This window comes from Moschus berezovskii, chromosome 23 (assembly GCF_049115385.1).
Source record: "Moschus berezovskii isolate FMDL1 chromosome 23, NW_MosBer_1.0, whole genome shotgun sequence".
Classification (NCBI taxonomy): domain Eukaryota; kingdom Metazoa; phylum Chordata; class Mammalia; order Artiodactyla; family Moschidae; genus Moschus; species Moschus berezovskii.
Genome location: NC_142482.1, coordinates 14,600,685 through 14,620,026, shown reverse-complemented (window position 1 = coordinate 14,620,026; position 19,342 = coordinate 14,600,685). Strand labels below are relative to the sequence as shown.

Genomic DNA, 19,342 nt, shown 5'->3' with positions numbered 1-19,342 from the left:
GATCATGGAGAAAGCAAGAGAGTTCCAGAAAAACATCTATTTCTGCTTCATTGACTATGCCAAAGCCTTTGACTGTGTGGCTCACAATAAACTGTGGAACATTCTGAAAGAGATGGGAATCCTAGACCACCTGACCTGCCTCTTGAGAAACCTGTATGCAGGTCAGGAAGCATCAGTCAGAACTGTACATGGAACAACAGACTGGTTCCAAATAGGAAAAGGAGTACGTCAAGGCTGTATATTGTCACCCTGCTTATTTAACTTATATGCAGAGTACATCATGAGGAACACTGGGCTGGAAGAAGCACAAGCTGGAATCAAGATTGCCGGGAGAAATATCAATAACCTCAGATATGCAGATGACACCACCCTTATGGCAGAAAGTGAAGAGGAACTAAAAAGCCTCTCGATGAAAGTGAAAGAGGAGAGTGAAAAGGTTGGCTTGAAGCTCAATATTCAGAAAACAAAGATCATGGCATCTGGTCCCATCACTTCATGGGAAATAGATGGAAAAACAGTGGAAACGGTGTCAGACTTAATTTTTTTGGGCTCCAAAATCACTGCAGATGCTGATTGCAGCCATGAAATTAAAAGACACTTACTCCTTGGAAGGAAAGTTTTGACCAACCTTGATAGTATATTAAAAAAGCAGAGCCTCTGTAACCCTCGGTAAACTCTTGGATGATGATGATGTGTCAGTAGGTTCATCAGTTGTAATAAATAAACCACTTTTGTGGTGATGGTGGGGAGGTTGTGTGCGTGGGGGCAGAGAGCGTATGGGAAGTTTTGTACTTCCTCTCAATTTTGCTGTGAACCTAAAATGTTCCAAAAAAGTCTATTAAAAACAAAAAGTGAAAAAAAAAAGACCCCAAAAACGATCTCCCTTTGGCCTCTTTGTTCTTTGTGAGCGTTTGTGAATCCTGAGTGCTAGGTGGCACCGTCAGGGATGTCCCTGCCCTGGGCACACTCCCTGGGAACCCTGCCCGTCCCCGTTGTGCCCCTGCTTGCGCCTAAATCGACGTCCTCAGCTCCACACCTTCTCATGGGCATGTGTGCACTTGCCTGTTGGATATTCAAAAACACCTCAAATTCAGCATGCCTCTGCGTGTTCCCCTCTCTTCGGGCCACTGTATTACAGTTTACAGAACAGTCCATCCCCCGACTGTGCTTTCTGACTTTCCTGCTCTGGCTGTGAACTTGTGTGGAGGATCCTCCTCCTCGTTTTCTCTGTTACTGCTGCCTTGTTCTGCACCTCGGCTTCCAGATGGCCCTTCTTCAAGACATTCCTCTCTCGGAGAAAGTCCCTCAGTCTGCCCTCCCTGCCTGAACTACTTCACACACAAATGTATGCAAAATGGTGTAACAGACACTCAGGTTCTTACCTCCAGGATCCTCATTCCAAAGGTTACCTTTTCCATGCTGACCTAATTTCAGCGAGACATCTCGACATTGTTTTCTCTGTTTGCCTTACTCTTGAAGAGATCTGAGAACCCAGCAGGTTCTATAGTCAGACTTTTCCATTCTTAAGTGGATTAATCTAATTGTTATTTGTGTCAGTGTTTTCAAAATGTTATGTCCCTTTGGGATAGATGTGTTTCAAGGCAAATATTTTGGACTCCTTTTCCAAATTACTTATCCACCAAAAACTGCAACTTGTAATAGTTAGCATTAATTAATATTTCAAAAAGTGTGTACCCCAGCACTGTAATTCCAGCACTATTCCATAAGTGACATGGGCTGTTTCTTCACCAGACCACGGCTTTCCGTCCTGACCTCATATGTGTGCCATGTGCAGCTCCTGAGTTCCCACTGCGTGGATTGCTTCCTCAGGAGGAGATGACGAGGTGGACCAGAGTCCTCCTGACTTGCTTTTACCTTTTGTGCCTTTGAATCTGTGTGGTATTTAATGTCATTGAAAGGAGAATTATTAGTTGGCAAAATGCATTATTTCTCATACCCAAATATATGGCAAAATGGAAGATTTACTAAATGATAATCATCTTTGTAATGAGATTTATTTAAGAGTCAGTAGTATATAATACTTGTCAGAAACCAGCATAAACGTTGCATTAATTCAATGTTTTAGATGTATCTTTAATGAGAAGACACCTTAAGAGCTCACCTCTGACCTCTCAACAATAATAAGAAATAAGATACATGTTGTGCCAAATTTTATTATGATTCACATGAAATAGCCCTGACACAGACCCTGCATTTAGGCTTTGCAGATGTAAACTCTGATAGATCATCTTTGTCTTTCATTGTTGGTGATTCATGTGTCAAGGACGCCATTGTATTTTCTGTCAAAACAAAGTACTAAGACATACATAGAAACCGAAGACTATTTAAACTAGACAAATACTCATTTCAGGTTGTAGAGGGAAGTTCTTAATGCTGAAAATCTTGTTGTGATTGTATATCGCTTTCTTGGAAGGCTGACAGTTGTGATTTATTAGTTTTTGATTGAGATTTAGTTTTGCTCAAAGCAGGAATTTGAAAAGCTTTACATGAAAAGTATATAGATAAAACTTTTTATGGTTATCAATTTTTAATTGAAGTGTAGTTGATTTGCAGTGTTGTATTATCTTCTGCTGTACAGCAAAATGATTCAGTTATATACATATATACATACATGCTTTTTAAAAAAATCTTTTCCATTATATTTTATCATAGGATATAGAATATAGTTATATGTGGAATCTAAAATATGACATAAGTGAACCTAGATATTCTTTTATTTTCATCAGTTAATGGGATTACACAGTTGCAAGTTTCTGACCCCTCATAGCCCAGTGGATATAGTAGTAGCTACTTGGGCTTGGAGAGGACTGTCAGAAGAAACAGTGCAAACAGCAGTCCCTAAAATGAAGTTTACATTTTGTCATCAAAAGGTCAGCAGATGGCTTTCACTCTAAAGAGCTTTGGAATAGTGTTATTACCTCATGTCATTAACATGCAGAGATGTGTGCTCTTTTTGTTAGTATTTGCCTTATATATTGAGGTGCTCCTATGTTGGTACATGTATGTTTATAACTGTTCATCTTCTTTTTGGATTGAGCCCTCAATCATTATGTAGTGTCCTTCTCTGCCTCTTATAGCAGTCTTTGTTTTAAAGTCTGTTTTGTCTGGTATGAGTATTGTTACTCTAGCTTTCTTATGAATTCCGTTTGCGTGGAATACCTTCTCCTATCCCCATACTTTCAGTCTGTAAGTGGCCCTAGGTCTGAGGTGGGTCTCTTGTAGACATCATATATATATGTCTGGTTTTTGTATCGACCCAGCCAGTCTGTGTTTTTTGGCTGGTGAATTTAATCTATTTACGTTTAAAGGTAATTATCGATATGGACGATGCCATTGCCATTTTCTTAATTGTTTTGGCTTTATTTTTTGTAGGTCTTTTCTTTCTCTTGTGTTTTCTGCTTAGAGTAGTTCCTTTAGCGTTTGTTGTAAAAATGGTTTAGTGGTACTGGATTCTTTTAACTCTTGATTGTCTTTAAGACTTTTGATTTCTCCATTAAATCTGATTGAGAGTTTTGCTGGGTAGAGTGTTCTAGGTTGTTGGTTCTTCCCTTTCATCACGTGAAATATATTGTGCCATTCCTTTTGGGCTTGTAGAGTTTCTGTTGAGAAGTCAGCCGATAATCTCATGGGATTTCTCTTGTATGTTATTTGTCTTTTTTCCCTTATTGCTTTTAATATTTTATCTTTGTCTTTAATTTTTGTCAGTTTGATTAATGTGTGTCTTGGTGTGTTTCTCCTTGGGTTTATCCTGCCTGGAACTCTCTGTGCTTCCTGGACTTGCTTGACTATTTCCTTTTCCTGTGTTAGGGAAGTTTTCAGCTATAGTCTTCAGATGTTTTCTCAGGTTCTTTCTTTCTTTCTTCTTCTCCTTTTGCTGCTGCTGCTGCTGCTAAGTCGCTTCAGTCGTGACCAACTCTGTGCGATCCCATAAACAGCAGCCCACCAGGCTCCCCCGTCCCTGGGATTCTCCAGGCAAGAACACTGGAGTGGATTGCCATTTCCTTCTCCAATGCATGAACGTGAAAAGTGAAAGTGAAGTCGCCCAGTCGTGTCCGACTCTTAGCGACCCCAGTGACTGCAGCCCATCAGGCTCCTCCGTCCACGGGGTGCCTTCTCCATTCTTCTCCTTCTAGGACCCCTATAATGTGCATATTGGTGTGTTTAATGTTGTCCCAGAGGTCTCTCAGGCTGTCTTCATTTATTTCATACTTTTTTCCATATTATATTTTGCAGCAGTGATTTCCACCGTTCTGTCTTCTAGGTCACTTATCTGTTCTTTTGTCTCAGTTATTCTGCGGATTGATTCCTTCTAGTGTGTTGTTCATCTCTGTTTGTTTGTCCTTTAGTTTTTCTAGGTCTTTGGTAAACATTTCTTGCATCTTCTCAATCCTTGCCTTCATTCTTTTTCTGAGAACCTGGATCATCTTCACTGTCATTATTCTGAATTCTTTTTCTGGAAGGTTGCCTATCTCCAGTTCATTTAGTTCTTTTTCTGGGAATTTATCTTGTCCCTTTATCTGGGACATAGTCCAAATTCTTTTCATTTTGGTTAGCTTTCTGTGATTGTGGTTTTGGAGGCTGTGGGATTATAGTTCTTGCTTCTTCTGTCTGCCCTCTGGTGGATGAGTGTAAGAGGCTAGTGCAAGCTTCCTGATGGGAAGGAAGGAAGAACTGGCTGTGGGGAAAACTCGGACTTGCCCTGGTGGGCAGGGCTATGCTCAGTAAAGAATCCAATTATCTGCCAATGGGTGGGGCTGTGCTCCTTCCCTGTTAGTTGTTTGGCCTGAGGCGACTCAGTCCTGGAGTCTGTAGGCTTTGTGTGGGTGTTCCTGGTGGGTGTTAAGGGGCTTCCCTGGTGGCTCAGAGGGTAAAGTGTCTGCCTGCAATGTGGGAGACCTGGGTTCGATCCCAGGGTTGGGAAGATCCCCTGGAGAAGGAAATGGCAGCCCACTCCGTTCCTCTTGCCTGGAAAATCCCATGGATGGAGGACCCTATAAGGCCCCAGTCCAAGACTGGGATCGCAAAGAGTCAGATATGACTGAGCGACTTCACTTTCACTTTAAGTTGCTTCAGTTGTGTCTGACTCTGTGACGCTATGAACTGCAGCCCGTCAGGCTCCTCTGCCCATGTGATTCTCCAGGCAGGAATACAGGAGTGGATTGCCATGCCCTCTTCCAGGGAATCTTCCCAACCCAGGGATCAAACCTGTGTCTCTTCCCTCTCCTGCATTGGCAGATGGGTTTTTACCACCAGTGCCAGCTGGGAAGCACTGTGGCGGGGCTGATGGCGACCTCCATGAGGATTTACCCCAACGTGTGGCCGACACGTGCCTCCCAGGACTGCTGCTGCTGATGCCCTCTCCCTGTGGCAGCCCACTGACGACCCATCCTCCGCAGGAGACCCTCAGACACTTACAGGAAGGTCTGGCTCAGTCTCCTGTAGTGTCACTGCTCCTTTCCCCTAGGTCCTGGTGCATACAGGGTTTGTTTGTGCCCTCCTAGAGTGGAGTCTGTTTCCCCCAGTCCTGTGGAAGTCCTGTAATCAAATCGCATTGGCCTTCACAGTCAGGTTCACTGGGGATTCCCAGTCTTTTGCCAGATCCCTGGGCTGGGAAGCCTGATGTGGGGCCTAAAACCTTCACATCAACGCAAGAGTGTCTTTGGTATTATAGACCTCCAGTTTGTGGGTTGCCCACCTGGCAGGTATGAGATTTGATTTTATTGTGATTGCCCCCCTCCTTCTGTCTTGTTGTGGCTTTTCCTTTGTCCTTGGAAGTGGCATATCTTTTTTTTTTGCTGGGTTCCTGTGTCCTTCTGTTGATGGTTGTTGAACAACTAGTTGAGATTTTGGTGTTCTTGCAGAAGTTGAGCTCACGTCCTTCTATTCTGCTTGAGCCAATTTTGTAAGATGTATTTTTAATACTAAAAGAATAATCTTTGGTAGCTCATTATATCGTTTTGAAAACAAGACTAGGTTTATTCTTGAAGGTAGGAATTTTATTCTCACCTCTGACATTATTCCCATTTACTGGGGTTTCAGTTTCATTGACAAAACCCTAATCTGAGATGTGTGCTTTTTTTGAAAATGCTAATTGTTTTACAAGTTGAAAGCAGAACCTTTGGAAAACTCAAAAATCTTCCTTGAGATGATTTTACCCAGAACATTAATCCTTGTTTTAGAAATTACTGTTGTAAGTGATTCAAATTTGGAGATAGGTTTTGGGGGTTGGGAAGAGGTGGGCATAGGACCGGATCGTTGAGGCTGCATTTTGGAAACTGGAGCTGGGGCCCGTCTCTGCCTGCTCTGCCTTGCCGTGTCTGGTGGAGACGCTGAGCAGTCGTCCACTTTGTCTTGACAGTTCAGCACAAGCTGAGTTTTCTAGGAAGCTATCTAATGAGAGAGTAGTTGTGATGATGTTAGCCTGAGGGAATTTTAAGTGATTTTACTTAGGGAGTGGGTAACTTTCATTCTGAAAATTTCACTCTAGCCTTGGTGTAAAAGGAAAGAATTGGAGGCAGAAACATGGTGAGTGGAGATGCTGTCTCTATAGTCCAGGACAGAGGAAACTGAGGCTCAGGTGGAGATGGGAGTATGATTTAGAAATATTTCCTACAGGGATTGAAGAGAACAGTGAAACTGACATTTTGTAAAGAGATTTGACATTAGCAGATATAGGGTGCAGGAAAGTGTTTTGTTTATAAAACCTTAACAGATTTTTATTATCATGAACTAGTAGACTTAACATTTCTTGGGGATACTGAGAGTCTTTTGGTTGCACTGGAATTGTAGCAGACTGTCTCACTTTATTTAACTGTTCATATGTTTTGACTCACAAAATTAGGATTTTTCATTATTATTAGATACAATATATTAAAATGACTTCATATTTAGCATTTTAGTCAACATTTTCTCACAATATAGTATTTATTAGATGTTTTTAAAGCAATAGTTTTATTTATAAAATGTTGAAAATTAGGTTTGATGAATTAAATTAATTGATGAATTACTTTTAACTAACAAAATGATTAAAGAGACAGGTTACTCTATATATATGCTGAAGCTGAAACTCCAGTACTATGGCCACCTGATTCAAAGAGCTGACTCATTTGAAAAGACCCTGATGCTGGGAAAGATTGAAGGCGGGAGGAGAAGGGGACGACAGAGGATGAGATGGTTGGATGGCATCACTGACTCAATAGGTATGAGTTTGAGTAAACTCTGTGAGTTGGTGATGGACAGGGAGGCCTGGTGTGCTGCAGTCCATGGGCTTGCAAAGAGTTGGACATGACTGAGCAACTGAACTGAACTGATACCCTGTATAAAACCAGAGGATATCCTTCAGTTTCTTTTTTTGTCTTAAGGTTCTCATTTGTGCATTGTCAAATGATTTATTAATAGAATACAAGAGCTATATATTTGATACAGTTGGATCCAAAAGAAATCTTATACTTTTGGTGTTTTATTTAGGTGTCTTAAGTATCTTATTACTTTGAATGAATGTTTTAAATTTCTTTAGTTCAAGTTCTTACAGAATAAGAGGACTTCCTCAAGAAACGAGAAATATAGGTACAGGGACATATAATGTTAATATTATTGCACTAAAATATATCAGAGGCCCACATTTCCATGATGCACTTTCAACCTGACACACAATATTTAGGAATAAGGCTTTGACTCTTACATTTTGTTTATAGATCAATTGGGGGTCATATTTCAGTGACTTTGAACTGCCTTCAGATCAGTTCAGTTCAGTCACTCAGTCACGTCCGACTCTTTTTGACCCCGTGGACTGCGGCACGCCTGGCCTCCCTGTCCATCACCAACTCCCGGAGTTTACTCAAACTCACATCCATCCAGTTGGTGATGCTATCCAGCCATCTCCTCCTTTGTTGTGCCCTTGTCCTCCCGCCTTCAATCTTTCCCAGCATCAGGGTCTTTTAAAATGAATAAATTCTTCCAATCAGGTGCCCAAAGTATTGGAGTTTCAGCTTCAGCACCAGTCCTTCCAGTGAATATTCAGGACTGATTTCCTTTAGGATGGACTGATTTGATCTCCTTTCTGTTCAAGGGACTCTGAAGAGTCTTCTCCAACACCATAGTTCAAAAGCATCAGTTTTTCAGCGCTCAGCTTTCTTTGTAGTCAAACTCTCATATCCATACATGACTACTGGAAAAACCATAGTTTGACTAGATGGACATTTGTTGGCAAAGTAATGTCTTTGCTTTTTAATAAGCTGTCTAGGTTGGTCATAACTATTCTTCCAAGGAGCAAGCGTCTTTTAATTTCATGGATGCAGTCACCATATTCAGTGATTTTGGAGACCCCCCCCCAAACGTCTTCCACTGTTTCCATAGTTTCCCCATCTAATTGCCATGAAGTGATGGGACCGGATGCCATGATCTTTGTTTTCTGAATGTTGAGTTTTAAGGCAACATTTTCACTCTCTTCTTTCACTTTCATCAAGAGGCTCTTTAGTTCTTCTTCACTTTCTGCCATAAGGGTGGTGTCATCTGCATATCTGAGGTTATTGATATTTCTCCCGGTAATCTTGATTCCAGCTTGTGCTTCTTCCAGCCCAGCGTTTCTCATGATGTACTCTGCATATAAGTTAAATAAGCAGGATGACAATATACAGACTTGACGTACTCCTTTCCCGATTTGGAACCAGTCCGTTGTTCCATGTCCAGTTCTAACTGTTGCTTCCTGACCTGCATACAGATTTCTTAGGAGGCAGGTCAGGTGGTCTGGTATTCCCATCTCTTGAAGTATTTCCCACAGTTTGCTGTGATCGCCACAGTCAAAGGCTTTGGCATAGTCAATAAAGCAGAAATAGACATTTTTTTGGAATTCTTTTGCTTTTTCGATGATCCAGTGGATGTTGGCAATTTGATCTCTGGTTCCTCTGCCATTTTAAAATCCAGCTTGAACATCTGGAAGTTCATGATTCACGTATTGTTGAAGCCTGGCTTGGAGAATTTTAAGCATTGTGAGATGTGTGGATTGCCTTAGTATGTTTATAAGATAGTCTTGGTTGCTTACAGTAACATGGTTGTCAAAATGAAGGAATGAATGTGTATGTGTGTGTGTTCATACACTTGTGCATGTAACCAGTTTCACAGTGACTAAGCTATAAATGAAAGGCTCTCTCCCTAATTTCTTCATCATCCTAGGATTCAGTGCTACATGATTGGTTGCTGTAAATTTAGAAATTTTTCCATTTCTATTTTCAGAGATAGTATGTTTGTGACCAGAGGCTTTTTCATGAACTCAGGTGGATACTCCCCGCCTACTTACTGTTTTGCCCCCTTTGTGTTTACTTCCAGACTCAGGGACATATGTAAGAGTGACTCAGTAAAGCTCAGGTCATATGGTTAGCTTTAATGAGAGAATGGATCAGCTTTCTTTAGAATTCTTTGATTTAAAAATTGGAACAGTGTCCTTAAATTTTAGGAACACCCTCTCCTTCCATTCTCTCATCCCCATTTTGCATTTATTATTCAAATGCGTTCAGTCTGAGGCCTTTGGTGTGGTTATTCACCCACTTCTCTGCTTTCAGTTAACAGCCAGGTCCTTGCCTGCCGTGCAGTCCGACGAGAGACTCCAGCCTCTGCTCAACCACCTCAGGTAACAACACAAAAGCCACCCTGTTGTGCTTGTAAGTGCACCTCCAGCATAGTGGGTAAAGCACCACTGTGGGTGAAGCGCCTTTCAGGGCTAGAAACTTTACAAAGGTTGTCTTTTTCCTTTTCTTCCTTTCCCCCTTTAATTCTATGATTTAAGTTCTTAGTGCCATGTGCTTGTTACCCTTGACCTCAGGGTACTATAGAAAGTTCTTTTAATTGAATAAAAGTGTGTAGAACTGGTTGTCAAGTTAAATTGAGTAGAGATGATTGACTTGAGAAAGATTTCAAAGGGAATGAGCCAATTTCTTAACTGTGAGACTAAGGCAGGCTTGAGGAGCCTACATATATATTATTGGGAGTAGTTGAGATAAGTTTTATTTGTTTTCTAAATTGAAAAAAAAATTATCCTCATTATTTAAAAAGCAAACTTAGAAAATACAGAAAAGGAGGAAGAAAAGCATGTCATCACGATACTTTTATATAATTAGCTATTTTTTTCTTTTTTTCTGTTATTAAAATCTCTCCAAAAGTTTACTTTTATTTTCTTGTATGGTTATCCTATAGTGTATTTATTGTTCATTGTGGAGTATTTAGACCACTTTTCATTCTTTTCACTAGTACAAAAAATGCTGTATGTAAACCTTTATCTGTATTTTTTATCGTTTCCTTAGCATAGGTTTTCAAAAGTGGAATTTGTTAAAGCATATGAATCATTTTAAAGATTTAAGTATATTTATTTCTTTTTCAAAAACCTTATTCTACTTATGTTCTCATATTGTACAAGATCCTCCATGTTGCTGTACCCTGAACAGATGTGACAGTGAGAACAGTTGCTAATTTAATAGGTTTACCATAGAGATACTATTCATATCATGTACCTTGCATTGACTGTATTAAGAGTGATTTTAAAACATTTTAATTATCCATTTTATTTTAAGGTAGTTTTAATTCTCTGTATCTTTGCCTATTTATTGATAGCATTTCTTGGTTTTATTTGATCTCATGTACTTTAGATATAAATACCAGCTTCTCTGGTGGCTCAGCAGGTGAAGAATCCCTCTGTAATGCAGGAAACACAGGAGACATGGATGGGTTTGATTCCTGGGTTGGGAAGATCCCCTGGAAGAGGAAATGGCAATGTACTCCAGTATTCTTGCCTGGAGAATCCCCATGAACAGAAAAGCCTGGTCGACTATAGTCCATAGGGTCACAAAGAGTCGGACAAGACTGAGCAAATGAGCGCACACTTTTATAAAGGGTAGTGACTCTTCATTGTTTTTGTTACAAACATTTTTTTCTGAAAGTTTTTTTTTTATTATGTTACATTATCTAGCATACCTAAATTTTCAAGTTTTATGTAGCTAAGCACGTTTAGTGTCTTCCTTTATGGTTTCTTTTTATTTTTCTGAAACCTAGAGTGCCACTGCTTGGTCAGAACTTGGCCTGGAGTTTATTTCCATTATCTTTCAGTATTGCTTATCCTTCCCCCTGCCTCCCTGGTCCCTCTTTTCCTCCTTTCCTGCCTTCTCTGCAGTGGGGAGGGTGGGGTCCAGGCAAACATTTCTTGAGGGACTGGGAGCAGCCTGAATACTGTACAGTTGTTAACCTTCCTGAGAGCTCTGTGTCCTGGAGGTATCCTCCTCCCATCCCAGCCCAACCCCAGTGTATCCCTCTGGTGCTGGCTTTGCTGTCTCTGTAGCATTTCACATCGTTGCTGCAGGGATTCTGTTACTTCTCAGGTTAAAAGGATTCTGCCTCCCCAGTTTCCCATGGGATGAGGTGAGAACACCTCAGCCTGGCATACGAGGTCCTTCTGGAAGGAGCCGGCCTGACTCTGGACTTCATCTCAGTGCTGATACCCCGCTTCTTCTGCCAGTGGGGCACCTGGGGTTCCTCCCGAGTGCCAGGCCTGTGCTCGCCTCCTGCGGGGACTGCTCTTCCCCGCTCCTCTACTTCTGTGACCCGACTCAAGACCACTTGTCTTTGTTTGCCTCCTCTGATGAGCTCTTCCAGACCGCCTGTTCTCACCCTGCTGCTGCCCAGTATCCATTCCTGTTCTTACGTGTGTTCCCGTAATAACCAGTGGCTCCTGTGTGTGGACTTGTGCTGTCGTCATGGCTTGCTTCTTCATCTGATTTCTCCAGTAAAGTATGAGAGCTGCAAAGTGCCTTTCATGATAGGTCTTCCTTATGTGTTTTGTTGAATGGATAAATATATATTATACCAGTGATATTTTTAAAAATAACTTTTTTGTTTGTTTATAACTGCGCTAGTTCTTTGTTGCTTTGTGTGGGCTTTGTCTCAGTTGAGGTGAGGAGGGTCTGCTCTTTGTTGAGGTGTGAGGGCTTCTCGTTGCTGTGGTTTCTCTTGTTGCTGCACACAGGCTCGAGGGTGCGTGGGCTTCGCAAGTTGCCGCTCTCGGGTGAGGGCTCAGTAGTTGTGGTGCAGGGCTTAGTAGCCCCATGGCATGTAGGACCTTCCCTGACCAGTGAATGAGCCCTTGTCTTCTGCATTGGTAGATGGATTCTTACCCACTGCGCCACCAAGGAAGTCCTATTTTGTTGTTTTTTTCCTGCATAAAGTTCTTATAATTTATATAATATATTATTACAGTTCTTTTCTCCTGTAAAACCACTAATTCAGAAGACATGGACCTAAAGGATTGGATCTTACTTACCTCCAGTCAGTGCTCAGTGCTGTGCAAAAATGAGGGATTCTTCTTCCTCTACTCCTGTGTGGTCATTGTCAACAAGAATTTAGATTAATTAGTGACACTTCTTGAGTCCTTGAAACATGCACAAACTGTACATTCATTTAGGGCTTTCATTCTCTGTGGAATTCACTCATGACTGGTTGCTAGGCAACCAGGGCTGGATGCTACATGTAATATGCACCAACCGATGTTGGTGTTTTTATTATTATTAAATCAAATGGTTTCTTGTTTCATTACCATGTCAGAGTCATCTGTATGTAGGGTAGTAGCTGATGTGCATAGTTTGACCTTCCTATTATACAAAGTAACCTTGTGAAAGTCTTTCAAGCATACTGAATTGTCTCTTTTGGCTGTTTAAATATAATGTCTTTCTCTTACCTTCTTTTTGCTTAGGTCAAAATAGGAAAGAGTACTGTTTAGTTTGAAAGATGATAATGATAATCTTGTTAGAAAAAATAGTCATCATTCATTTGTATGAACTGTATAGTTTAAATATAATCTAGAGGGGAAGAACATTAGGAGGTTGAAATTGAAATCATTATTAGGTCTAATTTTGTTTAGTGCCTTCAATGATCAGAGAGGAATGATGAGTAGCATTTTAATTAAGTTTGTCAATAAAACTAATATGGTGGATGACACCAATACCTGTAAAAATGAAAGTAACTGTAGGGAAATTCTCAAGTCATTTTTCAGGATTTAGACATTGAAAGAGAATTATTATAACAGTTGCCAACCTAGTAATTTAGGATATTGCTTAACAATATATATAATTCTGAGAATGTAGAGGCATTGTGCCCAGATTTTCTTAGCTGAATTTACTTCTATAGTTAAAAGTTAAATTAACCACAGGAAAGCATTTTGCTTCAATCTATTATGGAAATGCAAGCTCTTCATTAGTGGCATCCATCAGGAACTGAGTGCCTATATTGTGCTTGGAATAAAAAAATGACACAATTTCTGTTCTCAAGAAATTTACATGTTGATTTCATTTAAGTGTGTTTAATTTCATTCAAGAGGTTTATGAATGTAATGTATAAGCACCTGTGGCAGGTGAATACAAAATGGTGAATATGTTTTTCAATTAAGTTCTTGGTGAAAATGAAAAATGTGTTTTATTTTTGCTTAAAAAAAACTGAAGGAAATTTTTGGCCAACCCAATAAAAATAGAAAAAATAGAAACAAATTCCGCCTCATTAATATAATTGCTGCTAGGTTTTTGTTGTAATTGTGATATCTGTGCATATTTTTATGTAATAATAATTTAAATGGTTAAACTTTAAAAACATTCTTTCTCACTTAATACATCATACCTATATGATAAAGGAGAAGATTACTTTTCATGGCTCTAATTTTAAGTGATTTGTAATATTTAGTTGAGGATGTATATATCTATCTTTATATCACCATTCCCATTTCACTGGATATTTAGGCTTTTTTTGTTAACTAAACCTGTGAAGAAAAACTGCAGACTGAGTGGTGTCTGTGGCCAGGTGAGGGACTGGCGAAGGGGCGCTGTGCTGACCCGTGAGGAGGAGGTGTTGCCCAGCAGTTGGCAGGGCGGGGAGCAGGGCGCCTGGCCAGCAGACTGCGTCGCCTTCCTGGGGCAGGAGAGGAGAGAGAGTGGCCACGCTCCTAACAAGGGAAGCAGTCACTTGATGAAGACAGAATTCAGAATAATGAATTTTAAACTTTATAGTACGTCTGGATTAGAACATTTTATTGTAGCCCTAACAAATTACCAGGAATTGAATGGATCAAAACAGAACCTACTTTTTTCATACAGGTCAGAAGTGTGACTTGGGCCTCCCCAGGCTAAAATTGAGATGTCAGCAGGGCTGTAGTTCCTGTTGGGCTCTGGGGCAGAATCTGCTGCTGCTCTTGTCTGCGTTGTTGGCTGGGTTTAGTTCCTTGTGGAGGTGGGCCTGAGGTCCTCCCTCTCTTGCAGGCTGTCGCCAGGGCCACATTCCTGCCTCTGCCACCCTCGCCCCCGTGGCTGCTCTGTGGTCCTCTCATGTGGTCCCCTGCCTCAGCCAGCAGCGGTCACCAGTCCTTCTCTTTTGTCAAGGGTGACTTTGTCTGCATATCTGCCTCCTCCCTGAGAAAGCTTTCTGCTTTACAGGCTCACGTGTTTGGACAGTCCACATGGAGACCCAGGAGAATCACCCCACCTCAAGGTCCTTCATCTTAATTACATCTTCAGTGGCCATCTTCAGTGGCCTTTTTGCTACGTAACCTATCGTGTTCATGGGTGAACATTTTTGGAAGCCATTGATCTGCCTATTACAGTGAGGGTTTTCTCTTGGATTGAAGACAGCTTTTAATATCATTCACTTTCATCAGTTTTACAAGTAAACCAAACCACTTCATTTATGTACAATACTGAATTACCCTGGGGTTTTATAGTTAGGTCACTTTGTTAGCTTAACATGTTGGAAAGTTGAAAAAAAATGGTTAACAGTGATTTTTATAAGAATATAAAGTACTGATTTTCTTTTCAGTGATATAGAAAGAAAATAGGAAAATCTTTCCTTGCTTGTTTGACTGGCCATCCAGCCAAGGCAAATGGATATCTTTGTAAACAGTAGACTTTGTAATAAGATTGTATATATTGGCTGTGACTTGGGAGTAGACACAGGGTCACAAATCTTTTCGTATCTGAAGAGTTAGTTTTGTTTATCGTTGATTTAACACACATTACGGGGACTACTTGGTGCCAGATACGATGTTAGGTTCTTGGGATTCGTATTCACTTCTGATCTTACAGAACTGATTGTTGGTCAGAAAAGAGAGAATCTTGACTTAAGTAATTACAGTAAATTATGGTGGCTGTTAGCGTAGGAGTGGCACCTGACTCTGTGGGCTCACGGCCCCCACGGCTCTGTGTCCATGCAGCTTCTTCCCAGCCGGAGGGGCAAGGGTCCGTTCATCCCGAGTCCAGGGTTTCTTAGGCATTTATGCATTGTGGATGCTGTCAGTCTTCCTGGAAAGCAAAGTTTGTGATTATTTATATTTTTCAAGTAGTTTCATTGCCTGTAGTTATTAAATTTCCTATTCTTTACTCTTTGAGTTTCTTTAAAATATTGATTGTCACTGTAGTTGAGTAATAAAGAAAATTATTTTACACTGTGTTAGGCATAGAGCCCTAACAAAGTACAAAATGGTGATGATACTATGGGAAACAGTTTTCCTTAAAAGCCTGAGAAAACGTTGTGGTAGTTACTGTGAAATATTAGCAGCTAAAGAGCTTTGCAGTGGTACTTTCTGTGATGATGGAAGTGTTCTGTACCTGCACCACTCAACCCAGTAGCCAGCAGTTGCTTAGGCTGTTGAGTGCTTGAAGTATAGCTCCTGTGTTTTTATTTTAATTCATTTAAATTTAAGTAGCTGGTCGTAACTGATGCTTATTGGATTGGACAGCACATTTCTCTGTGATACTTGAAATGAGTTTAGATAGTCATGTATTTTAAAAAGTATAAAACGGTTTTCAGATGAAGCATTTGGATTTCTCAGTCTGTGATGGCCGTGCCAGTGGTCCTGGGGCTCGGGGCTGTCTTGGGGTGTGGGGTGCTGAGCCGCGGCAGCCCCGCCCCCAGGGTAGGTGGGCCCATCGCCCAGAGCCGCTCCCTGGCGCTGGCTTTGTGGCAGGAGCGCAGTCAGGGAGTGTTCAGGCTGCCCAGGCGGTGAGATGCCTGGCGCCACATGTGACCTGTGGGAATTTTGCAAGTCTACATGTTTGTGAGCTGGTAACTGGACACACAGTTAGAACTGGACATGGAACAACAGACTGGTTCCAAACAGGAAAAGGAGTGCGTCAAGGTTGTATATTGTCACCCTGCTTATTTAACTTATACGCAGAGTACATTGTGAGGAACGCTGGGCTGGAAGAAGCACAAGCTGGAATCAAGATTGCCGGGAGAAATATCGATAACCTCAGATTTGCAGATGGCACCACCCTTATGGCAGAAAGTGAAGAGGAACTCAAAAACCTCTTGATGAAAGGGAAAGAGGAGAGTGAAAAGGTTGGCTTGAAGCTCAACATTCAGAAAACAAAGATCATGGCATCTGGTCCCATCACTTCATGGGAAATAGATGGGGAAACAGTGGAAACAGTGTCAGACTTTATTTTTGGGGGCTCCAAAATCACTGCAGATGCTGATTGCAGCCATGAAATTAAAAGACGCTTACTCCTTGGAAGGAAAGTTATGACCAACCTTGATAGTATATTAAAAAGCAGAGACATTATTTTGCCAACCAAAGTCCGTCTAGTCAAGGCTATGGTTTTTCCCGTGGTCATGTATGGATGTGAGAGTTGGACTGTGAAGAAAGCTGATCGCCGAAGAATTGATGCTTTTGAACTGTGGTGCTGGAGAAGACTCTTGAGAGTCCTTTGGACTGCAAGGAGATCCAACCATTCCATTCTAAAGGAGATCAATCCTGGGTGTTCATTGGAAGGACTGATACTAAAGCTGAAACTCCAATACTTTGGCCACCACATGCGACGAGTTGACTCACTGGAAAAGACTCTGATGCTGGGAAAGGTTGGGGGCGGGAGGAGACGGGGACAACAGAGAATGAGATGGCTGGATGGCATCACCGACTCTGTGGACATGAGTTTGAGTGAACTCCGGGAGTTGGTGATGGACAGGGAGGCCTGGCGTGCTGTGATTCATGGGGTTTCAAAGAGTCGGACACGACTGAGCGACTGAACTGAACTGAACTGAACCGGACACAATTCACAGTAAAAACAAAACTAAATTTGATAGATTGGGCTGAGGTAAGCCAGACGGCGCGGACTCACCGAAGGTGAATGGTGCCCTCTCAGCTATTTGTAGCCACTGTGTAGAAAGCTGCTCTAAAAAGATAATACAAAGGGAACAAGAAGTCCATTTGTAATTGGGCTGCTGTGGTCCTCGGTGGGCAGCAGACACACCATCCACAGGAGGCCCTTGGGGACCTGGATCATAGGGCATACCAGGTCCTCAGCCTCATGAGGGCCCCTCCTGGTCACCAGCCCGCATTCCTGGGCCTCTGTGACGCTGTTAGCTCTGTTTGCCTTGGAGCAGTTTTGCTGGCCGAAATGGTCATTTTTGCGTCTTCATTTGATTGTGGTGTTTGCTCCATGAGAGCAAGGCGTCTGTCGGTCCTCCTATTTTCCTCTCTCCCTGTTACTGCAACATGGCTGCACCTCCTGGATGAGCCAGTGCTGGGAGAAGACCCTTTCAGGTTTTAGAATTTACCTCTCTCTTAGGTTTTTTAAGCTACTCAATGTTGAGACTGAATGTGATGGTAATTTAGACGAAACGTTGGTGAATTTTGTCAGTTCCAAGGGAAAGCTTGGAAACACTGAGAAACACTCCTTATACTTTGTAGAAATTCAGTGCTGGTTTTTTTGCCTTTTGTTTCGGGACTCGGTACTCTTTCTCAGAGTCAGTAGCTAACTGGGGAGAGTCCTTTCTTTTTGTCTGTGTGATTTTAGAAAGACCCCCATTTTTTTACTCCAGTGACATATACAACTGTTAAAGAATGTATTTAAAAATAGAATAAAACCAAACCTGTTATGAACCTTGCTGTTTTGATCTGTGAAATGAAAGCCTTAACATGATGAGCCACTGGTAATGACTGCAAGAGCAAAGGAGTATGCGGGAAGTGTGTGACGGGATCTCGGGATGTGACTCTTCATAAACATCCTCTCTAGCTGTCCCCTTCATCTCCTCTCCCTCGAAAACCCCACCAAACCCCAGTCTCGTGTTCCTGGTTTTCTGTTTTTAGGGATCAGCTGTGAGTGGGCATTGTAGTGTGCCTCCGCCTGTGACAGCCCATCTCAGAAGCGTCCCGTCCTCTGTGAATTGTGGGGAAATGAGACAGTGACCGTCAGTTCAGCATCTTAGTTCTTCTGGGTATTAGAGCTTTATTTCACGTTCACTCATTCTCAGCTTTTCATAACCAGTCTCTCAGGCAACCTTTTCTTTATTGTAATCATTTCACCATCCTGGGTCAAAGTCCAGTCAAAACAGCCTCTACTTAGGGAGTCATTGTACTTGTAGAATATGCTGAGAATGTAAAGGAATATAAAAAAATGTAGTCATGAAAGTAGAGATCTTTTGGGGGGGGGCTTTAAGTGTATATGGTGAAAACACCTATGTAGTGTTGTAGAGCTACTATCTTATAGGAATGTATGTGTATATTTTGTTTTAAATCAATTTTATTGAAGTATAATTTACATACAATGAAATGTACTCATTTTAAGGGTGCAGTTCCATGACGTTTGACAATGCAAGGTACAGATATTTTTGATAGAAAAATGAAATGCATCTCAGTGCTCTTGCAGTTCATTGGACTGTTGCAACTTAGAAATTTGAATAAATAGGAAAATATGAACCACATGGGAAAAGATGAGGCCAGCCTGAAACAAGGAAGGGTGGTGATTGTGCTGTTTGTAGTCCTCACCTGATGTGGAAACCCATGTCAGCCTGGGTTTTCATTGGTTTTGTGTGCCTCTTGTCTCTTAGTTGTAAGGAAATATACATCATTATCCTTCCTATTGTCTGCCAGTAGCTTTTTGGAGATTATTATTTTTTTTTTAAACACAAAATGGAGTAAACTTCGTGCTTATGGAAAAATAATTTACATTCAATTTATAACAGAATTTTATTGATTTTGTTCTCATTGAAGTAATTGCAGGCAAAATCACCTGGGCTAACATAAGTTGGATACCATTTTCAAGGGATTTAGCTGTAGAAAGAAACTCATTCAATTTCAGTGGTGACAGCTGTTGAGTGAATTTTTCTGTGATACCCTCACAGCAGGAAATGATACATTGTAACTGTGGCTCCCTATTGAGACCTAAAGTGCTTGTTATTGTCGTTAGTGGTTTGTTGAACAGGGCTTAGGTTTCTGTTGTTTCTACAAAGACCAGGCATGGGTCTGCCTTTCACAATCAGATGTGTGCAATTGTGTATATTTCAGAACTCTTTTTATAGCCAC

At 41.3% G+C, this 19,342-nt stretch overlaps 1 protein-coding gene across 2 annotated transcripts in view; it reads left to right on the top strand.

Annotated features, from left to right (window-relative positions):
- PRIM2 (DNA primase subunit 2) overlaps positions 1-19,342 on the top strand; it is a 364,278-nt gene that overhangs the window by 211,236 nt on the left and 133,700 nt on the right. For both annotated transcript variants that reach the window (XM_055406862.2, XM_055406864.2), the window contains exon 8: positions 9,579-9,646. In XM_055406862.2, coding sequence (XP_055262837.2) covers positions 9,579-9,646 — 68 coding nt within the window. The remainder of the gene's footprint in view (positions 1-9,578; positions 9,647-19,342) is intronic.